This window comes from Nomascus leucogenys, chromosome 21, assembly GCF_006542625.1.
Source record: "Nomascus leucogenys isolate Asia chromosome 21, Asia_NLE_v1, whole genome shotgun sequence".
NCBI lineage: Eukaryota > Metazoa > Chordata > Mammalia > Primates > Hylobatidae > Nomascus > Nomascus leucogenys.
In genome coordinates, this window is record NC_044401.1 from 78041766 (window position 1) to 78061334 (window position 19569).

The 19569-nt window shown below is 40.8% G+C and overlaps 1 protein-coding gene across 19 annotated transcripts in view; it reads left to right on the top strand.

The window, feature by feature from the left end:
- Positions 1-19569, top strand: part of CADPS (calcium dependent secretion activator) — a 478648-nt gene that overhangs the window by 382941 nt on the left and 76138 nt on the right. For 12 of the 19 annotated variants that reach the window (XM_030801932.1, XM_030801925.1, XM_030801926.1 and 9 more), the window contains 3 exons: positions 9723-9869; positions 13169-13324; positions 17260-17407. In XM_030801932.1, the coding sequence (XP_030657792.1) occupies positions 9723-9869; positions 13169-13324; positions 17260-17407 (451 nt within the window). The remainder of the gene's footprint in view (positions 1-9722; positions 9870-13168; positions 13325-17259; positions 17408-19569) is intronic. The other 7 variants (XM_030801936.1, XM_030801937.1, XM_030801938.1 and 4 more) reach the window with 1 other exon arrangement.

Below are 19569 nucleotides of genomic sequence, written 5' to 3' on the forward strand. Positions count from 1 at the left end.
GAAACCTTTTTTGATGCCATCGGAGTTTGGGTACCAATGGCTGGAGAGTAATACAGAAATGGATTAATGATGTCATATGGGTTTCACTGTTAGTATGGACAGAGAGAAACACCACGCATTTCTTCTACTGTGATGCTCATAGCTTCTTTGCCCAAATGGCAGGAGGGTGGGGGATGGAGGAGGTGGGCAGGGTACAGGAAGAGGTTGAAAAAATGTTTTATGAAATGAAATCTCTTATTGCACAAGATAAATAAGCAAGAAGGAATATAAACTCGGCTGTGATATTTGTGTGCTATGTCTTACTCCAATGGTGCTATCTCTGGGATTCAGTGTTTCCCAAAGTGTGTTCGGTAGGGTTCTAGGCAGGGAGGTCAGCAAACTTTTTCTATAAAAGGCCATATAGTATATACTTAGCCTTTTGGAGCCACATACTCTCTGTCACAACTCAACTCTGTCATTGTAGCGTGAAAGCAGTCATAGACAGTATGTAAACGAATGAGTGTAGCTGTGTTCCAGTGAAACTTTGTTAACAAAACAGGTCCATAGTTTGCCATTGCCTGGTCCAGGCCTTTTAGATGCACCTTTTTTAAAAAAAACCTTTATGGCCAAGTATGTTTAGGAAACAATACCTACCCCACAGGCCTAGAATTTTGTGTAATTCTGTTTAACCCAGATTTTCCTAAATGTATTCGACCACCGTGTGCTTTTTTTAAAATGGGACATATACCCTGCAGGATAAATTATGGGAAATCTTGTGGGTTGCAAGTTTGTCAATTTCTGCAAATGTTTGGCAAATTTTAGGTCTTATTTGAAAATGTTTGGCAGGCTTGGTGCCATCTCCATTCCCCAGATGGGAAGAGGGCTTGACTTGAGGCTCCAGAGGGTCAGTCTCAGACTCCCCTTTCTGAAAAAATAGAGACTCCTATATGGAGAGTTTGATGGTTATGGTTTGATGGTGTGAAAAGCTCCAGTAAAGCCTACTGTTGGATTTGCCTTGTTAGTTTCTTTCTTTTTTTTTTTTTTTAAGGATATCATTTTGTTCATGCTAGTCTTTTACATCTTTGGGATGCAGCAAACAGTATGGAGCAAAGTAGAGGGATGTTACAAGCACATTGTAGGAACTCCAGAGCAAATATTCGTGAGGCCTTTCCTCAAATTGGAAGCCTTGACTTGCAGCCTATTTTTAAGCAGTTTTCTGAACTGAGACCCTCCTCTAATGTTACACTGTATAAGGCTCTCACTGATAAATTAATGCAAAATAGGCTTTTCTGCCCGCCTCCCACATCTGAGCCACAAGAGAAGTTTCCCTATTGCAAGGAGGTTATAACCAGTAGCTCTTCCTTTGCAAATACCAAGAAATTTAAATTTTAGTTTGTTATTCTCCAGTTTATAACAGTCTCTTAATATAGCCCTACTGACTTTTAACTCATGAGGGTGGAACTGGGTCCCTTGATGGTAAGCTATTAATGAGAGGCTCTATTTTTTTTTCAATGTTCAATACAATCAAGACAGTTGTGCTGGAGAATAGCTATTAAGAGGAAAAGGTTAAAATGAGTAATATTTACATTTTAAAATAACAGTGGTCTTGAAACAACATTTACTTACTTGCATTTAAATACAGAGACTACTACTACCAACACACATGGAAGAGAACGACTGGTATCCTTCACTATTCCTTGAAGAGCCCTAGATTTAGTGCCCCGTCTTCCATTTACTAGCCAGAAGTCAAGGGTTCAAACCTCTATGAACTTGTTTGCTCCCCTGCAAAACTGAAGTTTTAAAAATGTGCCTATCCAGTGTCTGAGAATTGTCATGAAACCTTGTGATAATGTCACTAAGTCATTTTATAATCTGTTAAATTTCTTAAAAGTCAAACATGGCCGGGTGCAGTGGCTCACGCCGGTAATCCCAGCACTTTGGGAGGCCGAGATGGGCGGATCACGAGGTCAGGAGATCGAGAACATCCTGGCTAACACGGTGAAACCCCGTCTCTACTAAAAATACAAAAAATTAGCCAGGCGTGGTAGCGGGCGCCTGTAGTCCCAGCTACTCGGGAGGCTGAGGCAGAAGAATGGTGTGAACCCAGGAGGCAGAGCTTACAGTGAGCCGAGATTGCTCCACTGCACTCCAGCCTGGACGACAGACCGAGATGCTGTCTCAAAAAAAAAAAAAAAGTTTAACACATGACTGCTACTTCTTTGGGGGCATTAAATATTCTTAATACCATCAGACATAAAGATAGACTCAAAAATCATCTTCATACCTTGAAGTCTTAGTCTAGGGATGCTTTCTTGGGAATTTTTTTACCAATTAAAAAAAAATTTGAACTCTTGCATGGGCCATTTAAAGGTCTGCAAATTGCAAATAAAGGAGTAATAGTTGCGAATAATAACCTGAGAATTATGCAGATACGTATGTGTTTTTCAGTAGCTTTTCGCTATCTAAAATTGTGCTGTTAGTGAATATGATTGTGGTTTGTTCAATTCATGCTAAATAGTATATGCCTTTCAGAGTATGTGGAGATCTTTAAAAGTGCCAACTAAGGGCTGGGTGTGGTGGTTCACACTTGTAATCCCAACACTTTGGGGGGCCAAGGCGAGAGGATCACTTGAGGCCAGGAGTTCCAGACCAGTCTGGGCAACATAACCAGACTCCATCTCTACAAAATAAAAAAAGTAGCCAGGCATGGTGGCGCAGCATGTAGTCCAGGAGGCTGAGGTGGGAGGATTGCTTGAGCCCAGGAGTTCAAGGTTACAGTGAGCCATGATCCTGCCACTGTACTCCAGCCTGGGGTGACAGAGTGAGACCCTATTACAAAAAAAAAAAAAACACACACACACACAACAAAAAACAGTGCTAACTAAAATACAAGCTACCACACACATTGTATCAGTCGATTTTTAAACAGAGTGTGGATGCTATGGGACAGCTTTGCAGAATGGAATAAAATGGAGTGTAAAAAAGAGCTTGGAGACATGTTATGTGCTAAGAGGAGTGAGTCTCTCCATGTTTCCTACGATGTGAATAGAAATAAAATGTGAACTTCCATCTGACTACTTATTGGTGGGTTGATGAAGAAGCAGATTCATTTCTCTTCTTAGATTTTTTTTCCAAGTGAAGAATGACCTTTTTGCCATACTTCTCATCAAGCTCACACCAAAACAAGAAACTAACTTAGGTAAATAGATTTAGTTTGCTCAGTCTTTTCCATTTTTGTCGCAGAATCTTCCAATACACACATACACACACACAGCCTGTCTTTCAAACAATTGTTATCCTCAAGTAGTTCTGTTCTTTTCAAAATTTATAAGCACCTCGTTATAAGTAAAATGAGGAATGCATTGTAATGTTTGCTTCAAAATAACTAGCATTCGAAATGCTGAAGAAAAATAGCAATCTGACAAGAAAATGCTACCAATGTATTGAGTTTGCTAAAAAGAGAATGAAAAATATCCTTTATTCTTCAGATTTTCTTATTTCAAAATATGGCCCTGTAAAAGAAAATAGAGATGTCATCATTTAGGCTTGATACAATTGAGGTTATTTAAGATGAACAACAAAAACAACAACAAAAATAATTGAAGTTATTTGATGGAAAGGGTAAAATGGCTGAGTCCTATGGCAGCCTTTCCCTAGAAATACAGTCTTCCATCTCTTCAAAAAGAGAAAAGGGAGGCTACGTCTCTGTTTCCGTTAAGCCAGATACAGTCATGGTTAGAATCTCTATGAATTGGTGGAAAATGTCATCTCTTTGCTTCTAACCACAGCTAAAGATAGTCAGCTTCTCAAAGACAGTCCCAAGTTGTCAATAAAATCTGGAGCCCATGGCCCTCTCATGGGTTTCCATCAGGACATGTAGTGGGGTCACCACTCACAGTTGAGCAGGTTGCTCACAATCCTTCTGGCAGCTGTGAATATGAGGTTTTTGTCCTAACAAGAAATGGACAACATTTCCATCAGCTCTTCAGTGTTAGCTCATTGGTAATAAGCCATGGTGGCCTTCAATATGAAAGAAAACCTAGAAAGCAACTCATTCAAAGTCTTACCAAGTCTAGTACCTCCACCACCCTTGCCTTTTCCCTGACAGATGATCACTCAGTCTTTACATAAACACCTCCAGGCATGGGGAATCTTTGGCTGCATGGTTGCCCACTTCAGGTTAGGACTGCTCTGAGGTAAGAGCCAGGACTTGACTCTGGAGGTGATGTTCAGAAACCAGACCAAATTGGGAACTAGCTAAAACAAGGATGGGGCAAAAGTGGCTTTCCATAAGACATGTCCAGCAGTGTGCCCTGTCAGTTTACCATTGCCATGGAGTTACCACTCATTTCCATGTCAATGACCTGATGACTCAGATGTTACTACCCTTTGCCTAGAAATATCTTACATAAACCTCTCCTTAATCTACATGTAATTAAAAGCATGTATAAATATGACTGCAAAACTGCCCTGAGCTGCTACTCTAAGCACACTGCCTGTGGGAAAGCCCTGCCCTGCAGGAGCAGTCACAGCACTGTAACACCACCAGAGTTTTTACACTACCACTTCAATAAAGCAGTTTTCTTCCACTTTGAATTCTTTCCTGGGTGAAGCCAAGAACCCTCATGGGCTAAGCCCTACTTTGGGGCTCGCTTGCCCTGCATCAGCTCTGAATGGTAGGACTAAACACTGCTTCTTAATGTATGCACACTGTAAAATCCAGGATTCTCATTTCTCAAAATGCACTTTCTCACTCTGCCTCAGATATGCATATAAAAAGTATTTTTAATGTCACTTTCCAAATAGTCATAGATATCAGTGTCTTTTTTTTTTTTTTTTTTTTTTTTTGAGATGGAGTCTTGCTCTGTCACCCAGGCCAGAGTGCAGTGGTGCGATCTCGGCTCACTGCAAGCTCCACCTCCCAGGTTCAAGCGATTCTTCTGCCTCAGCCTCCCGAGTAGCTGGGACTACAGGTTCCCGCCACCATGCCCAGCTAACTTTTTGTGTTTTTTAGTGGAGCAGGGTTTCACTGTGTTAGCCAGGATGGTCTCAATCTCCTGACCTCGTGATCCACCAGCCTTGGCCTCCCAAAGTGCTGGGATCACAGGCATAAGCCACTGCACCCGGCCATCAATATCTTTTTTGAAAATAAGTTTTATTGTGTATGTTTAAGATATAAAACATAATGCCATAAGATACATATGTAGTAAAATTGTTACTACAGTGGAACATATTAGTGTATCAACCATCAGACCAAAGACACCTTAGCAATATGCAGGTGGCCTGGTGTCAAATAGACAAGTAATGTGCTTGGTGTCAGATCTCATGATTCTGCCGATAATTTGCTGGGTGACCTTGGGCCACCAAGTTTTCTGAGTTGAGATCCTCCCTCAGTTCACCTCCCTGAGGCTCAGTATCCTACTTTTTCAAACAAGGACTTTGAATAACCAAAGCTTTTCCAATGCTAACATTCCTGAAAATATCACTGTCCATATTCAGACAAATATACACATTTGATCATCGCTGCCTCCCTAACACCTACAACAGGGCCTGGAACATAACAGGTGCTCAATAAATGTTTGTTGATTAATTGCCATATTTGTTAAAGACCCCACACAGGCTGAAAATTATAAGGATGTAATGGGAAAACTATGGGGATGTTTCCCCGGATGAGGGTTTCAATCTAGTTGGGTCTGAGCAACATGCACACAAGAAAAATGACTTTATGAAATGTCAAAATTATCATGAAAAAAGAAAAATGACTTTATTTACCAATGTACAAATTTACAAATAACATAGGGAAAAGTTATGAGGACATAAGAATAGAGGGGAATCAGTTTCCACTAAGGGGTCGTGAAAAACATAGCTTGAGAGCAAGATTTCAGAAGGGGTAGGGATGCTGGGAAAGATGATGTACAAAGGTAGAAATACGAGGGAGGGAGAGCATGCAAACGCTGAGTTTTCGCCAACATGGATTGTGACAAAGGCAAGCCATAAAGTTGGAGAGATGTTTGGGAGGTTCTAAAGTCCCATGAAGTTTGGAATTTTTTTTCTGTAGGTGATACATTCTCAATGGGGGCTTTACAGCCCATAAGTTGGTGAAAATTGACTCAGGTGGGAGGGTGGTGCTTAAAAACATCTTACTCTTTTCATATATAAAGCACAGATCTACATATAATACATAAACAGATATTCTATATATCTGTGGTATTAAATTTTCATGGAGAAGGAAGTTGTGGGGCAGGGTGATAATGAGTAAAAGATTGTAAAATACTGCTCTAGATTCTAGGACGATATTAGAGAGTGCCCCTGCCCCAAAGCAGGGATTAGACCTAAGAACAAACACTGACAGAGGCTTCAGTGCTCAAAGTACTAAGAAAAGACAAGATGTGCTACATATATGCATGCAACAACTGATTCATAAAAGTAGAAGGCATTTTGTATCTTAAATCCAACCCATCCACAAATCTGAAGCCAAGATCTTTGAGAAAGGCACAACTATATCCCTTCTGCATGGAGTCAGTGTCTTGATTAGAATCAATTCTAGAAGCAGGAATGACTTCACCTCCACTCATTTCCATCCATAGAAATGATGAGACGTGCACACATCTGTGACATTCATCCATGTAAGAGTGAGTAGATGAGAATGTTTCTAAACCATCCACGGATGGGCACTTTGGCCTAAATGGAAGCTATTCTTTTTCAAGAGTCCTCAAAATGAATGAAAGAGTGTAAATTTTAATGCATATAAGTTGTTAGGATTGCAATTCATACTTCTTGTACTATCCAGAGATATCCAATTATGATTCTCTCAGAGATGCATGACTAACTTGTTTTAAGGTAGCTGCTAAAAGGGCCCTCTTTAAAGTAATAATTCATTATAGTCATCAGCAGTTCCAGGAGCCTGATTGGAACTAAGTGCTACTTGAAAATTCCCCCTTTTCACATGTATATTAGTAAAATATTATGCTTAGAATTACTTCCTTGATTCTTTATGTTATTAGTATCCAAATGAAATATTAGTAACACTAGTAATACACTACATTATTTTTCTAAAAGCAGAAATACCAAGCATGTTTCATCCTTTTGAAAGTCGAGCATTATAAAATTTGAAAGTAGAGCATTAAAAAAAGAGAAGGAAATGTTTCTATGAGTCCAGTGCAGTAGTCTAGCTGAAATGTCATATTTTGCAAATACAATATGTTTTGATTAATAGAAGTATTTTTTTATTTTTGTGTGCAAAATGAAGCTCGCTTCTAATTTGTGTACCTGCCACCCGCTAATATGTTTAAATTAAATTGCTTTTGCATACATTTGTATGTTATTCACTCCTAGCTACTTTTAATTTGCTCAGAATTGACATTTTAACTTTCCAGGCTGCCGTCTCTAAGATCTTCTAATTCCTTGATCATTATTCAGTGTGTGTATCATTTAATGATCACATTTGCTTATATAGGCTTACACATGTCTCAGTGGAAATCGCCAACGGTTTTGTTACATGGCAGTGTTTAAGACTGAGAATCACCAGGGACTGAATTCAAAGGCAAATTCCCCATTTAAACAGAGACACATAAAAGGAAAAGTTCCATTTTCCCTTCTATTTAATAGTCATATAGTTAATCTTTTCTTGACCATTCCCATAAGGGCACCCTTTAGTTCCAAGTAGAGATGTATGATTGGCTTTCCCAAAATGTGAGGTGTAAAGGACAAATCTATGAGACACCTGTTTCCCTTACAGAAGAGAATGCCAGGTAGACAATTTTGCATTCTAGGTTTCTCAGTCTGTGAGCCGGGGCTATATTGCCATTGTGAAACAATAATCTGTTTCTAGAGGGAGACAGGCATCCAGGTGATCAAGGTCCAGAATTTCTGACTTAGCAGAAGGCATGTACCCACCTCCACCCCCACCCCCAACTTCCCCCTTCCCTAACTCCCCCACTTCCCCACTCCCCCACTCCCCTACTACCCCACTTCCCCACTCCCCCACTCCCCCACTCCCCTACTCCCCTACTCCCCACTCCCCCACTCCCCCACTCCCCACTCCCCCACTCCCCTACTCCCCCACTTCCCTACTCCCCCACTCCCCCACTCCCCTACTCCCCCACTTCCCCATTCCCCCACTCCCCTACTCCACTACTCCCCCACTTCCCCACTCCCCCACTCCCCCACTCCCCTACTCCCCTACTCCCCTACTTCCCCACTTCCCCCACTCCCCTACTCCCCCACTTCCCCACTCCCCCACTCCCCCACTCCCCGCTCCCCCGCTTCCCTGCTCCCCCACTCCCCCACTCCCCCACTCCCCCACCTCCCCACCCAAGCAAGCCCAGAGGCAGCTCCAGCTCTTGCAGGAGTCCTGTTAGTCAGACACAGCTTGCCCAGGGCAGAGCTGCTTTGGCAAAACTTGCTCTTCTCCTGCAAGATCCAAAAAGAGAACCTCAAGTCCTTTGCCAAAGTGCTGTCAACTTCACTTAAACAGGAAGGCTCCTCTCAGATGCAGGGTTAGGCTGGGCTCTACCGTGCCAGTGACTTTGGCTGGATGGAACACCCTTAAAATGCCACTACTGAGACACACGGTGCCAGCTTGAGGAGCCGTGTACGACACAGTCCTTCCAAAGAAATACAGTTGATTCAAGTTGGGGGTTTGGTTTTGTTTTATTTTCTCCCTCTACTGATAAAACCATCCATCTCTCTTCCATCACATCAGTTGATCCATCTTTGTCCAAAAACAAAAGGCTGGTACGAGGTAATATTTTTAACTTTTTAGTCACTTATTTTAACTTTTTACAGAAAAATACAGAGCTTGATTAATTTTCACAAATTGAACACACACCCATGTAAAGCCATCACACAGATCAAAAAGTAGAACCTCCCCAGAAGTCCCTTTCATGCTTTCTCCCAGTCTCTGTCCCACTTCCAAGGGTAACTATTATGATATGAAGCCACATTTTAAATCCACTTTGGGTCAAAGAGTCTAATACAAGAGCTGAATCGGGGATTGTTTTCATTTCCTTGGTGTCTGTTTCTGTGTGTAAACATTTCTGCATTTTTATGGAACTTAGTTTGAGAGAGAAAGTTTCTATTTTCTTTAAATGTTCTATAAAATTATTCAAATCTGATCCTTCTTGATACAATTTCATAATTTCACCATCAACTGACACCTCATTGCCCATATATCTGTCTTTAGAAGTAGCAGTTGGTTTCTGTAAATCACCATTATGTGTGCCTCCAAGTGGGTGAACTTCCTACTCTATGTGGTATCTAACGTCTGATTGAGAAATATGCCTCCATCAACAATAATTTGTTTTAAAAATAAGAAAATTGAAGTGCTCCACCATTTCTATCAATCCCAGTGACTTCACAGCAACCCCAGCCCCAGCCACACCAAGAATTCCAGGAACTTCAAGTCCTTAGCATGAGAAAAGTTCTAGACTCTTATGGCAATGGATATGGAAACCAAAGGCCCCTCCCAAAGCATGTGATCATTGTGTATGGGTGCTCCGTGAGTGTCCGCACTTTTAAGTCACTGTGTGGTTAATTTTTTCCATTAACTTTTGTCATTTCTCTGGATACAGAGCCACACCACAGCTTCCCATCTGTAAGCTGCTTTCTGAAGTGTGTCGCTTGAGTTTTTGCTGTTGTCTTGCTGTGGACTTGGTCAATTTATTTACAATTGTCATGTGCTTCTGCCACATCTGCATTGTCACTGTGATGGTATTTTTTCTTTCTGTCTGTTTCTTCCACAGGAGTTTAACCAGTAACCTACCCAATGTGAACCTACCCAATGTGAACCTTCCCAAAGTACCAAATCTACCAGTTAACATCCCTCTAGGCATCCCACAAATGCCTACTTTTTCGGCACCGTCATGGATGGCTGCTATATATGATGCGGAGTGTGTATTCAGTTCACATTAGATCTCATTTAAATTTAAGTGATCTTGGCATGGATATGTATTGTTTATTTCTATACATCCTATATAACAGAGATGGAGATGGATAATTAGACATATTTTGCTGATCATACAGAGACAATATTGTTTATTTCTGGCATGCATCATGTTTGTAAGATGTTTGCTATATATACAGCACTAACAATTTGTCTTACGCCCACTGAATGCTGGAGGACTATGTTTCACTTCCTGAATTCTTTTGCAAAAGGATTCTACCCTTTTTGGCAGGTGACGTGACTTTAGGAGCTAGACATCCAAAAATAGTGGAGGAAACCTCTTTGGTGGGCTGGCCAGTCATCCCTGGCCTGATCCAAATCTAAGAAGGAAGCACACCTACCTAGAATCTGGGGTGTTTTTTTTAAATAAAAATAAAAAATTCCTAGAGAATGTTTAAACCATAAAGCATATTTCTGGTGTCAGCAAATGGCAGGATATAGTAACAGTATGTTCAGGGCTAAATGAAAATTTCTGAATGGATCAAGCCTTAGTCATATAAATGTTATGTAAAAAATATATTATGTACTTTCCAAGGTCACAATACAATATGGTGCTTTGAGAACTAGGTAATGAGAAGTTCAATAATTCTCGAAACACAAGATTCAAACAATAAATAATTAAATTTTTGGTAGCCATATAATCTGAATATAGGGCTATGCTTTATACTCATCCACATGAATGTCAGAGTTGCATGGGCCACTTCTTGAAAGCCAGCAGTTTGGGGGAGTGAGGGTTGAGAGGCCATTTCTTCTAGCTTCAGAAATGAATCTTCTCTCCTTTTTTAGTTAGCAAGAAGATCGAGCACCCCTAAATTCTACCTCAGGGAAATTAGAACCACGTGCATGATTTAATAAGTGAAATAAGGGTTAGCGATTCTGTACCCTTCTTTGATCCTTTTCTTAGACCACAGCTAATTACAGACCAGATAAGCTTTTTCTTGAAAGAATAAATTGGCACATTTTCAAAGGGAAGTGTTATTATCAAAGGAATAAAAAATGGTCTGAAACTGGCAGTGATGTTTTGAAATCTTAGAATCACATTCATCAAGACAGCCCTCAGCATTTTTATTTTTGCAATAATCCAGGTGGAGGATAGACCATTAAAATGACTGCACTAGCTGGCTCCTCCAAAGCTGCCTAATATTTCTACAACCTACAATTGCTCACAAGTTCACAATGAAATCATATGGTCAATGTGTCTGATTCTCTTTTAAAGGCAAATTACAACCTCCAAAAATTTATATCTAAGAAAAACTTCTAAAAAAGAACACAAATCATATTCATGCTAAGATGACTATATGAAAAAATTAGGTTAGGTAGTATCTGTGAAAAATTTAAAAATATCAGAAAGCTTCTCTTATCTTCCTCTGTGCATGCTCTGTGACACTGTTTTTGAAAAGATATGAATCAAGACATTGTAATAAAGCAGATAATGGTCTCCGTTCAATTAATTAAGGCATGAGTGGGAACACATTTTGGTAACTGCTCAGCAATCAAAATAATCTTGGTGCTATTGCCTTAACATTAACAGTTTATCTTAAAAATAAAAAGAAAATATTCTTTTCCTCATGTCAAAACTTAATAATAAGCTCTTCAAAGAAAAAAAAAACCCTACAAGAATTTTTTGAAACTCTGAAACCAGATGGGTGTCAAAATGTTGTTGTAATAAATACCAATTATTGCATTCATATGTACTTAATGATTTAAAACATACAACCATGCAGTTCCAAAACGGGGCTTAGACCAGACAAAGTTGGGGTTTCTTTTTCCCAAACATAGGTTGGGGTAGGGGGAAGGCTGAACTTTCACGGAGAAACAATGCATTCCCCCACTTTTGAACAATGCTCACAGCAGTATCTGAAAAGAAGGCGTGGATTCTCAATCACCCACCAGGAAATGCCTGATTCTATATCTTTTCATAACTCCAGTTTCTTCCTTTGCCACCTTTCATTTTAAGGGTGTGTTTATATGTTACCTGCTCCTTCGTGTCAGATACATCTATGTACTGACCTCAGACTGGTCTGTCCTTGAAAACATTACCCTGTTGGTCCAGGTCGTAGGCTCCCTCTCAGCATGTTTGGACGTGTGCCCCCTCCCCGCCCTGCAGTAGCTGTGTATGCATTTATGCACTAGCTATATTTCTCTCTGAAGCATTAATTCAATGCAGCTGGCATCTGTCACAATAGAAACACCCACTCTCATCTGTTTCTATAGACGATGTCAGAACAAGTGGTAATGCATGGTGCGTTGGACATTTTATAAATTACTGTGTTAGCATTAGTGGTATGCGAGGAAGTGGGTGGGGGGGAGGACACCCCTCAGAGCTCCAAATGGGATTGTTACAAAAGAGACAGCCAGCCAGAGAAGGGCAGTAAGGTGAGAGATGGAGCATTTCTCATACACAGGCTTTTTGTAGATGCCCCAGGTAAAAGTTTCTTAGATGTCATCGTACAGAAAGGCATCAAGACCAATTTCCCCAACTGCACACAGGACTGGGTAAGGTGGTGCAACGGTAAAAGAGCTTAGGTTTTGAGCCCTAAAGCATTGACAATATCTCTTGTCCACTAACTTCCCCTGTCCCGACTCACCTCATCCTGGTGAGGACCCTGCCTATGCAATGGGCTGGACTATGAAAATTGGAACAGTAACCAAACTGAACTAGAATTTTGGAATCAAGGTATCCAGGTGTACCCCTCTTGATCTGAGTCACCCTAATTTCCTTCCAGCTCTTCAAGAGAGAAAGCAGGTCCTCGCTCACCACTTTGTTAGCACTGTCCTTTGAAAACGAAAAGTCTTGTGCAATCTCCAAGAGGCCTCCACTCTGGAGGGGAGCTGGGGAAATGCATGAAACCCTGAAGTTTAATAACTGCATGTTGCCATGTAGTTATTATCCGTTGAGACTATTTCTCCCCCTGGTTCGTGGCCTTCATCTGAATCATCACATGTGTTAATGTGGTTATTACAAGAAGGCTGATTTTTACCATACACCATTCTCCTGGTTGTGATGGGGCAACACCTTCCCCAGACTTCTCACTGGTCTGGGGTAATTGGCTGAGCACTAAGTCATGTATGGTAAAACTCAAAATCTGCCGGTGGAGACTCGCCCCCGCCTCCACCGCCAAAACACACGTTGTTTTGTATGTTGAAGCTGCTGTTTGCCTTCTAGCCCCCAGTTGTCTCTGTGTTAGTTTTTGTAGAGCCTGAGGCCAGTGGGTGACTCTCATTTTCTAATTTTTCTCCTGCCAGTAATGGGTCAGGCACCTCAGAAGATCTGTTTTGGAAACTTGACGCCCTTCAGACCTTCATTCGGGACTTGCACTGGCCTGAAGAAGAGTTTGGAAAGCACCTGGAACAACGGCTGAAGTTGATGGCAAGTGACATGATCGAATCTTGTGTCAAAAGGTAAGTATAGGTGGCTGGACAGGTTCTGCACACCTTCCCACCATACACAGACTCAGGGAAGGGTAGATGGTTGCTCTTTCAATTGGCTGTAGCTTGAAACTAATTGGAGAAGGTGATTGCTTGTCAAAGTCAGCTGGAGTAGTGGCTGTCAACGTCTAACTTCCATTCACCTGCCCTCCATCTGTCCCAAACCCAAAATAATCTGGCTGCCGATTTTTTCATGGTTGTTGGCTTTAAGAGGAAAAGATCCCTGTCCGTTCTTGTTTATATCCCTGATATCTAGCAGTGTCTGGCACAAAATACTTACCGAGTAAGTATTTGTTAAATGTATGAATGTGAGCCTGAGTGGACAATTAGAAGGGAAAAAAAGAATATGCAATTCTGGAGCCGGCGTATGCAGTATACGTAGCAGAAATCTAATGGTTTTCTAACATTGTGGATAGGGTCTCAGCATCATCATTCATTCCACATATAAAAGATGAGCATATATGTGGGCCAACTTGTAGTTGTCTTGTCGAAAATCTAGCTGGATTTCAACAGCGGGGCATGAGACATTGAACGTTACATTTTGCCTGCATACAGATTCCCTGTTTTGTCACTGTGGCTTTTAGGACTAGGGTAGGAATGCTGTACTTCAAGTTCCCAGGCAGACTGTTCTGAGAAGGTGAGGGAAAAAAATGAGGACAACATTCATCCATTCAGCAAACATCATTTGAGCTCCTCCCACATGCCAGGCACAGGGCTAAGTTCTTGGCATACAATGAAGAATGAGAGACTGCATCCCTTTCCTCTTGGAGTGTCTCTATATCAAATATAGAAATAAAATTCCACTGAGGTGACATCATCATCATCACTCTGTCTACCCCCAGATACACATCCAAGTTCCTTTTCTAGTTCATAACTGTTGCATTATTTTTCCTCATTCAAAAAAAAAAAAATAGATCGCAAGCAGCACAGGCTACTTCAAATCTCCAGATGTTGTGTAGCTTGGTTGATGGATCAGTTGTGGGTGATGGAGGCTGGGTTTGTCTGGAAGTTCTTTGAATTTATTATTTCATATCTTGGAAGAGGAAAGGTGAAGTAATACCATCAGAACGGGAAAGCAAAAAAGCAAAAGAACGATGCAATCCCAGGTAGGTGAACAGCATCTCACCAGGAATTGAGAAAGGAACTATGCACTACGGAGAATCTGGGCAGGTGTTTGAGGCCACTTCCAGAAGCTTAAAGTTGTAATGATCCAGATTTTTTAGTATTGCTCTTTTATTCTCACTCTTAGAACTGAAGGCAGGCCTACTTCTCAAACTCAAGGTCAAAATATTTCCTTAGGGTCTTGAATTCCACGATCTCCTAGATAGTCTATATCAATTTTAGGAAAAGCAAGGCTTTTCCGATGGCCAGACCATTCCATAAAAAAACTTTTTTTGTGACCTGTCCTAGGGGTGAAATGCATTACAGTAAAGGCTTACCAGTTCCTAAACTGTGCACGTAATTGTACAGAAAGACATTTATGTCCTTCACTGAGAAGCCAGTCTGGGTTGGGAGCAAGAAATGGGAAGATGCTCAGAGAAAATGGAAAGATATTAGGATGTCACAGGTGGATAGGGACTCTTATCCCTTACCATGCTGTAATCATGTCTTCACGGTTCAGACACCCAAAGAGGGTGAGCTGCACAGAGCCAGGGAGTGGATCTTGTTCATTTGGCGTTCCTCACCCTCCCCAAGTCTCAGCACCATGCTTGGCACACAGTAGCTGTTAAGCAACCTTTTACTGACAGAAGTTGCTCCACTGCACATGTATGGCTGGCCTGGACTCTTAAATTTCCTGATGTCCCTTTTAAATCAGCCCAAAAGCAGACAAGAGCAAAAATGAGTGGAAATATCCCCAGACCTACAGATGCAGAGGACAGGGCATGGATGAGTTTTTGGATGTCTTAATACATAGAATCTACATTAGAAGAGCCTAGAACCATTGTTTTCCTCGGTAGAACAGATTCTATAACCCTTGTTCTAGGCCAACATAGCAAGGACATTGTTTCATAGGTATAAATATGCAATGCCAAAAAGTCAATAAGGCACTCTTCATGTTTCAGTGCTGCAGAAATTTAATTCATCAATTTGACAGACATTTACAGAGCCTCTAGTCTAGTCTATATCAGGTTACCTGTGCTGAACACAAAACAAGGCATGCTGTCTTTTGCCCTCAAGGAGTCAGTTGAGTTAAATGACCTCTCCTTTTCTGACTTTTTGGTCCTATAGAGCCCTCTCAGTCATATTAATTTTGCATTCAGCTTCCTCTTTTCACAGCCCTGCACTCCAAGGGCTATGAACAGTTCTCCTGTGAAAACTGAAGACGATTACTTCATTGGAAGGCAGCAATTTAGCATTTCCATTTCTCAAATTGGGCCGGAACTGGCACACAAGCCTCAGAAGATCAGCACAGGGACCTGTCCAACTCAGTCCTCATCAGGCCTCCTTTTCACAAAACCGGCAAATGATGTATTTGCAGCGTAGCTTAAAATGATCATCATGATTAGAAAGCTACTTCAGTGCACTGAGTCTTCAGAAGCCAAGATACATTTATCTTTAACATGATCATATAATATATAGGGGTGTTTTAAGGGTTTGGGTTTTTTAGGTTTTTTTTTTTTTTTTCTTAAGAACTGGGCTCCCAACCTTAGAAATTATACTTGGCTTCCCTGCATGCACTCAGGGTGTGTTAGCAAGCTGGCATCCTTTCCTGAGCTAACTAGCTGTGTGGTCCTCCCATGCACTGTTAGAAAACTGCTACAAATTCTTCTTAAAGCAATGCTTTCCTGGTGGCTGCATGATCTCCAGAACTTGACAGTGAACAATGCTAAAAAGATGCATCAGACAAATGGGGCTTTAATAAAGCCACTTACTAACCAGGTGCTTTTCTTTAAAGACATTTGATGATATCACCCACTTCCCTGAAACCTTTTAAAATATAAGTTTTAAAATATAAGTTTTAAGCCCCTTTTACATTGCTGATGTCAAGGATAAGATCTTCCACCTGTATTACCAGCTGGCCATGTCAGGCTAGGCTTTTTCTATGAGTTGTTAGCACATTGCTGAGATCATAATTTGACCAATGTCAGAATTATGTTACATTCAGATTCCACCATCGCACAATTCTTGAAATTGTATATGTATATTAAGCATACATATAAAATAGTTGTATATTATGACATTTTAAATCATAAAATAATGTATTTTATTGCACAATAATACATTGACATTGAAAACAAAACATAGTGGAAGTCCCCCAGTACCACGCCTCCTGATTTCACTCCCTTCCTCAAAGGCAGCCGTCTTTAACAGCTTGATGTATTTCCTTTTTATGTCCTTTAACAAGCAAAAACAATTTTGTAGTCTTTAAAGCAATGTAATACACTTGCTGGATTTTAAATTTTTGTCTCTTTCAAAACCAGAAAGGGGAAAATAAAAACCCACAGCAATAAACGTCATTTAAGATTTTTTTCCCCACCACGAGGTTTTGAAGATTAAAAACTGCTTTGGTTTTTTGTTTGTTTTGTTTTATTAATGAAGTAATTCAAGGTAGGCAGTTGCCAATGTGAGAGAACTTATATATGCTATACTGCTGTAATCGAGTTTTTGTGAATTCATTCATTCTCCTGCAATTAAGGTTCTCCATAGCATGTAAACTATAGACAGAAATACGCCAAGCTACAGGTGTTCCGTGTACTGCCGAGAAAGGAAGGGTGTGCATGTCTGTCTCTGTGAATAGGCCTTCCTTAGTTGGGAAAGTCATTTAAAAGGGAACACATGTGAAGTCATTGTCAACTGAAACTGATTACAGCCTTCAATTTTCTTTTTCACTGACCTCTCAGAAAATATCTCCTCCACCTGCTGCCATCTGAACACTGAATTGGTCTTTTCCTACTTTGTTTTAATAGAACCAGGATTGCATTTGAAGTTAAGCTGCAAAAAACCAGTCGATCAACAGATTTTCGAGTCCCACAGTCAATATGCACCATGTTTAATGTTATGGTTGATGCCAAAGCTCAATCAACAAAACTTTGCAGCATGGAAATGGGCCAAGAGGTAAAAAAAAAAAAAAAAAATACAGATTTTTTTTTCCCCTCTTCATTGATCATGTAGAAGAAAACTTCACAAATTCCTTCCATCTACCCTAGTCTGCTAGTTTCAGAAATACACTCTAACATTTGTGGATTAAGCCATGGATGAGTGTTCAGTATCTGTTTGTCAAGTAGATTTCTAAGGCATGTGCTGATGAGAATGTCAGTCACTTGGAAGTGATTCTTGGCTGGAGTTGGGGTGGCCATAAAGTTCCTCTAAGCTAAATGAAGTTTGACGACCTTATTTATTAGGCTGGTGTCTCCAACAGATCTGTGTTTGCCAGAATGAAAGTCATTTTCACATTTGAAGTGCATTTTATCACTTTGAACATCTGGACAGCAAGAGAGGCCTTTCTTGCGTCAAACAACTTCCGGGATGTATAATGTTAGCTCACCCTGCTACACAATCCCCAGCCAGCAGGTTCTGAAATTCCAAAAAAAATAGAAAAAGAAAAAAAAATTTGCAGACTTTCAATTTTCCTTAGACTGAATTGATCGTGAATCTTTCCTGACCAAAAGTTTAGTCCTTTGCTAAGTTTGCAATTCCAAAGCAGTATTTAAAATGTAAAGGAGAAGGAAACAGCAACTTGGGCTTGATTAAAGACTATCATGATCATTTTTCTCTGATGGCCTTAAGCCAGCTAGATATTCATATACCAATTTAGAATTAATTCAGAAGCATTTCTGGCAACTCTATGTTGTTGCCAATTGGCATAAATTGCTCCTAAATCAGATCTTTCGATACCAGCCTTACATGTTCAGAATTTTTACTAAATTATATTTGCTCCTTATTCGTTATTTATTTTCTCTTTCGGCACCTTCCATTTTTAAATGTGGGTTGGTGGTATTCTCTTCCTGGCAAGATCATCTTCAACCTTGTTTCCCCTACAAGTCAGCTTCCTCAGCCCCCACCGCCACCCTGGTTAACTCTGTTCCTGACTAATTTTCTTGTGGAGGACCTTTCCCTGGGGGTTACATTCTAGGCACTGGAGTCAAATTCAGAGTGCCCTTGGTTCTCTGTCCCAGCATCATGTGTTCATGTGAATATGTGAATGATCTGGGGCAGTGGGTTCTCATATTTCACTGTACATTAAACTCATCCAGAGAGCATCTGAACACCCAGATCATTGAGTCTCACCCAAGAGTTACAGATAGGTCTGGGATGTGGTCTAAGGATTGGCATTTCTGACAAGTTCCGTGGAGTTGCTGATGCTGCTGGCTGTTCCAGAGACCACACTGTGAGAACCACTGACCTGGATACTCAGTATGTAAACCTGACTTCAGGGGAAGGACTCAGGTAGGAAGGATAGCCCCACCTTGGGGAAGACCTGGGTTCGGTGTTCAGAAACCTAGATTCTTCCCCTGGCTGAGCTGAAAGCTGGAGTTTGACAAATTACTCAGCTTCTTTGGGCCTCAGTTTCCTCATCTGTAAAATGATAGCACTATTCTAGTTTTATTCAGGCTGTTTTTAGTGGCACAATCTGTTTTTCAAACCAAATCAAGAAGGCCAGCATGTGACACAAATAAAAGAACAGCTGCTCTGGATGGAGAGGGGAGGAGGGGGCCTAGAGTCCAAGCTGCCAGGTGGCCCTCTGCTCTGCACCTCTTCATTGCCCACCACCCACCTGAGCTGCTCTGGAATATTTAAACAATCTCTTAGGCTTCGTCAAGCCCACTTTAAAGGCTCTGTTCTTGGTGATCTCAAAAGTTCACTGAGATCCCTTTGAGTTCATATTTTCCAGAATCCTGTTCCTCCTTAATTTTTCTCCCCTTGGAGCTACTATTTTTTAAATTGAGATATAATTCGCATACCCATAAAATTCACCCGTTTAACACGTACAATTTAGTAGTTTTAGTGTATTCACAAAGTTATGCAGTCATCACCACAGTCAATTTTAGGACATTTTTATCACCTGAAAAACTCAGTACCCATTAATTCTCACTCCCCTCCCTTCTCCACAGCCCTAGGTAATCACCAAAATACTTTCTATCTCTAAGGATTTACCTATTCTGAACATTTCATATAAACAAAATCATACAATATGTGGCCGTTTGTGTCTGGCTTCTTTCACTCAGCACAGTGTTTTCAAGATTCATCCAGGCTGTAGCATGTATTGGTCGCTCCTT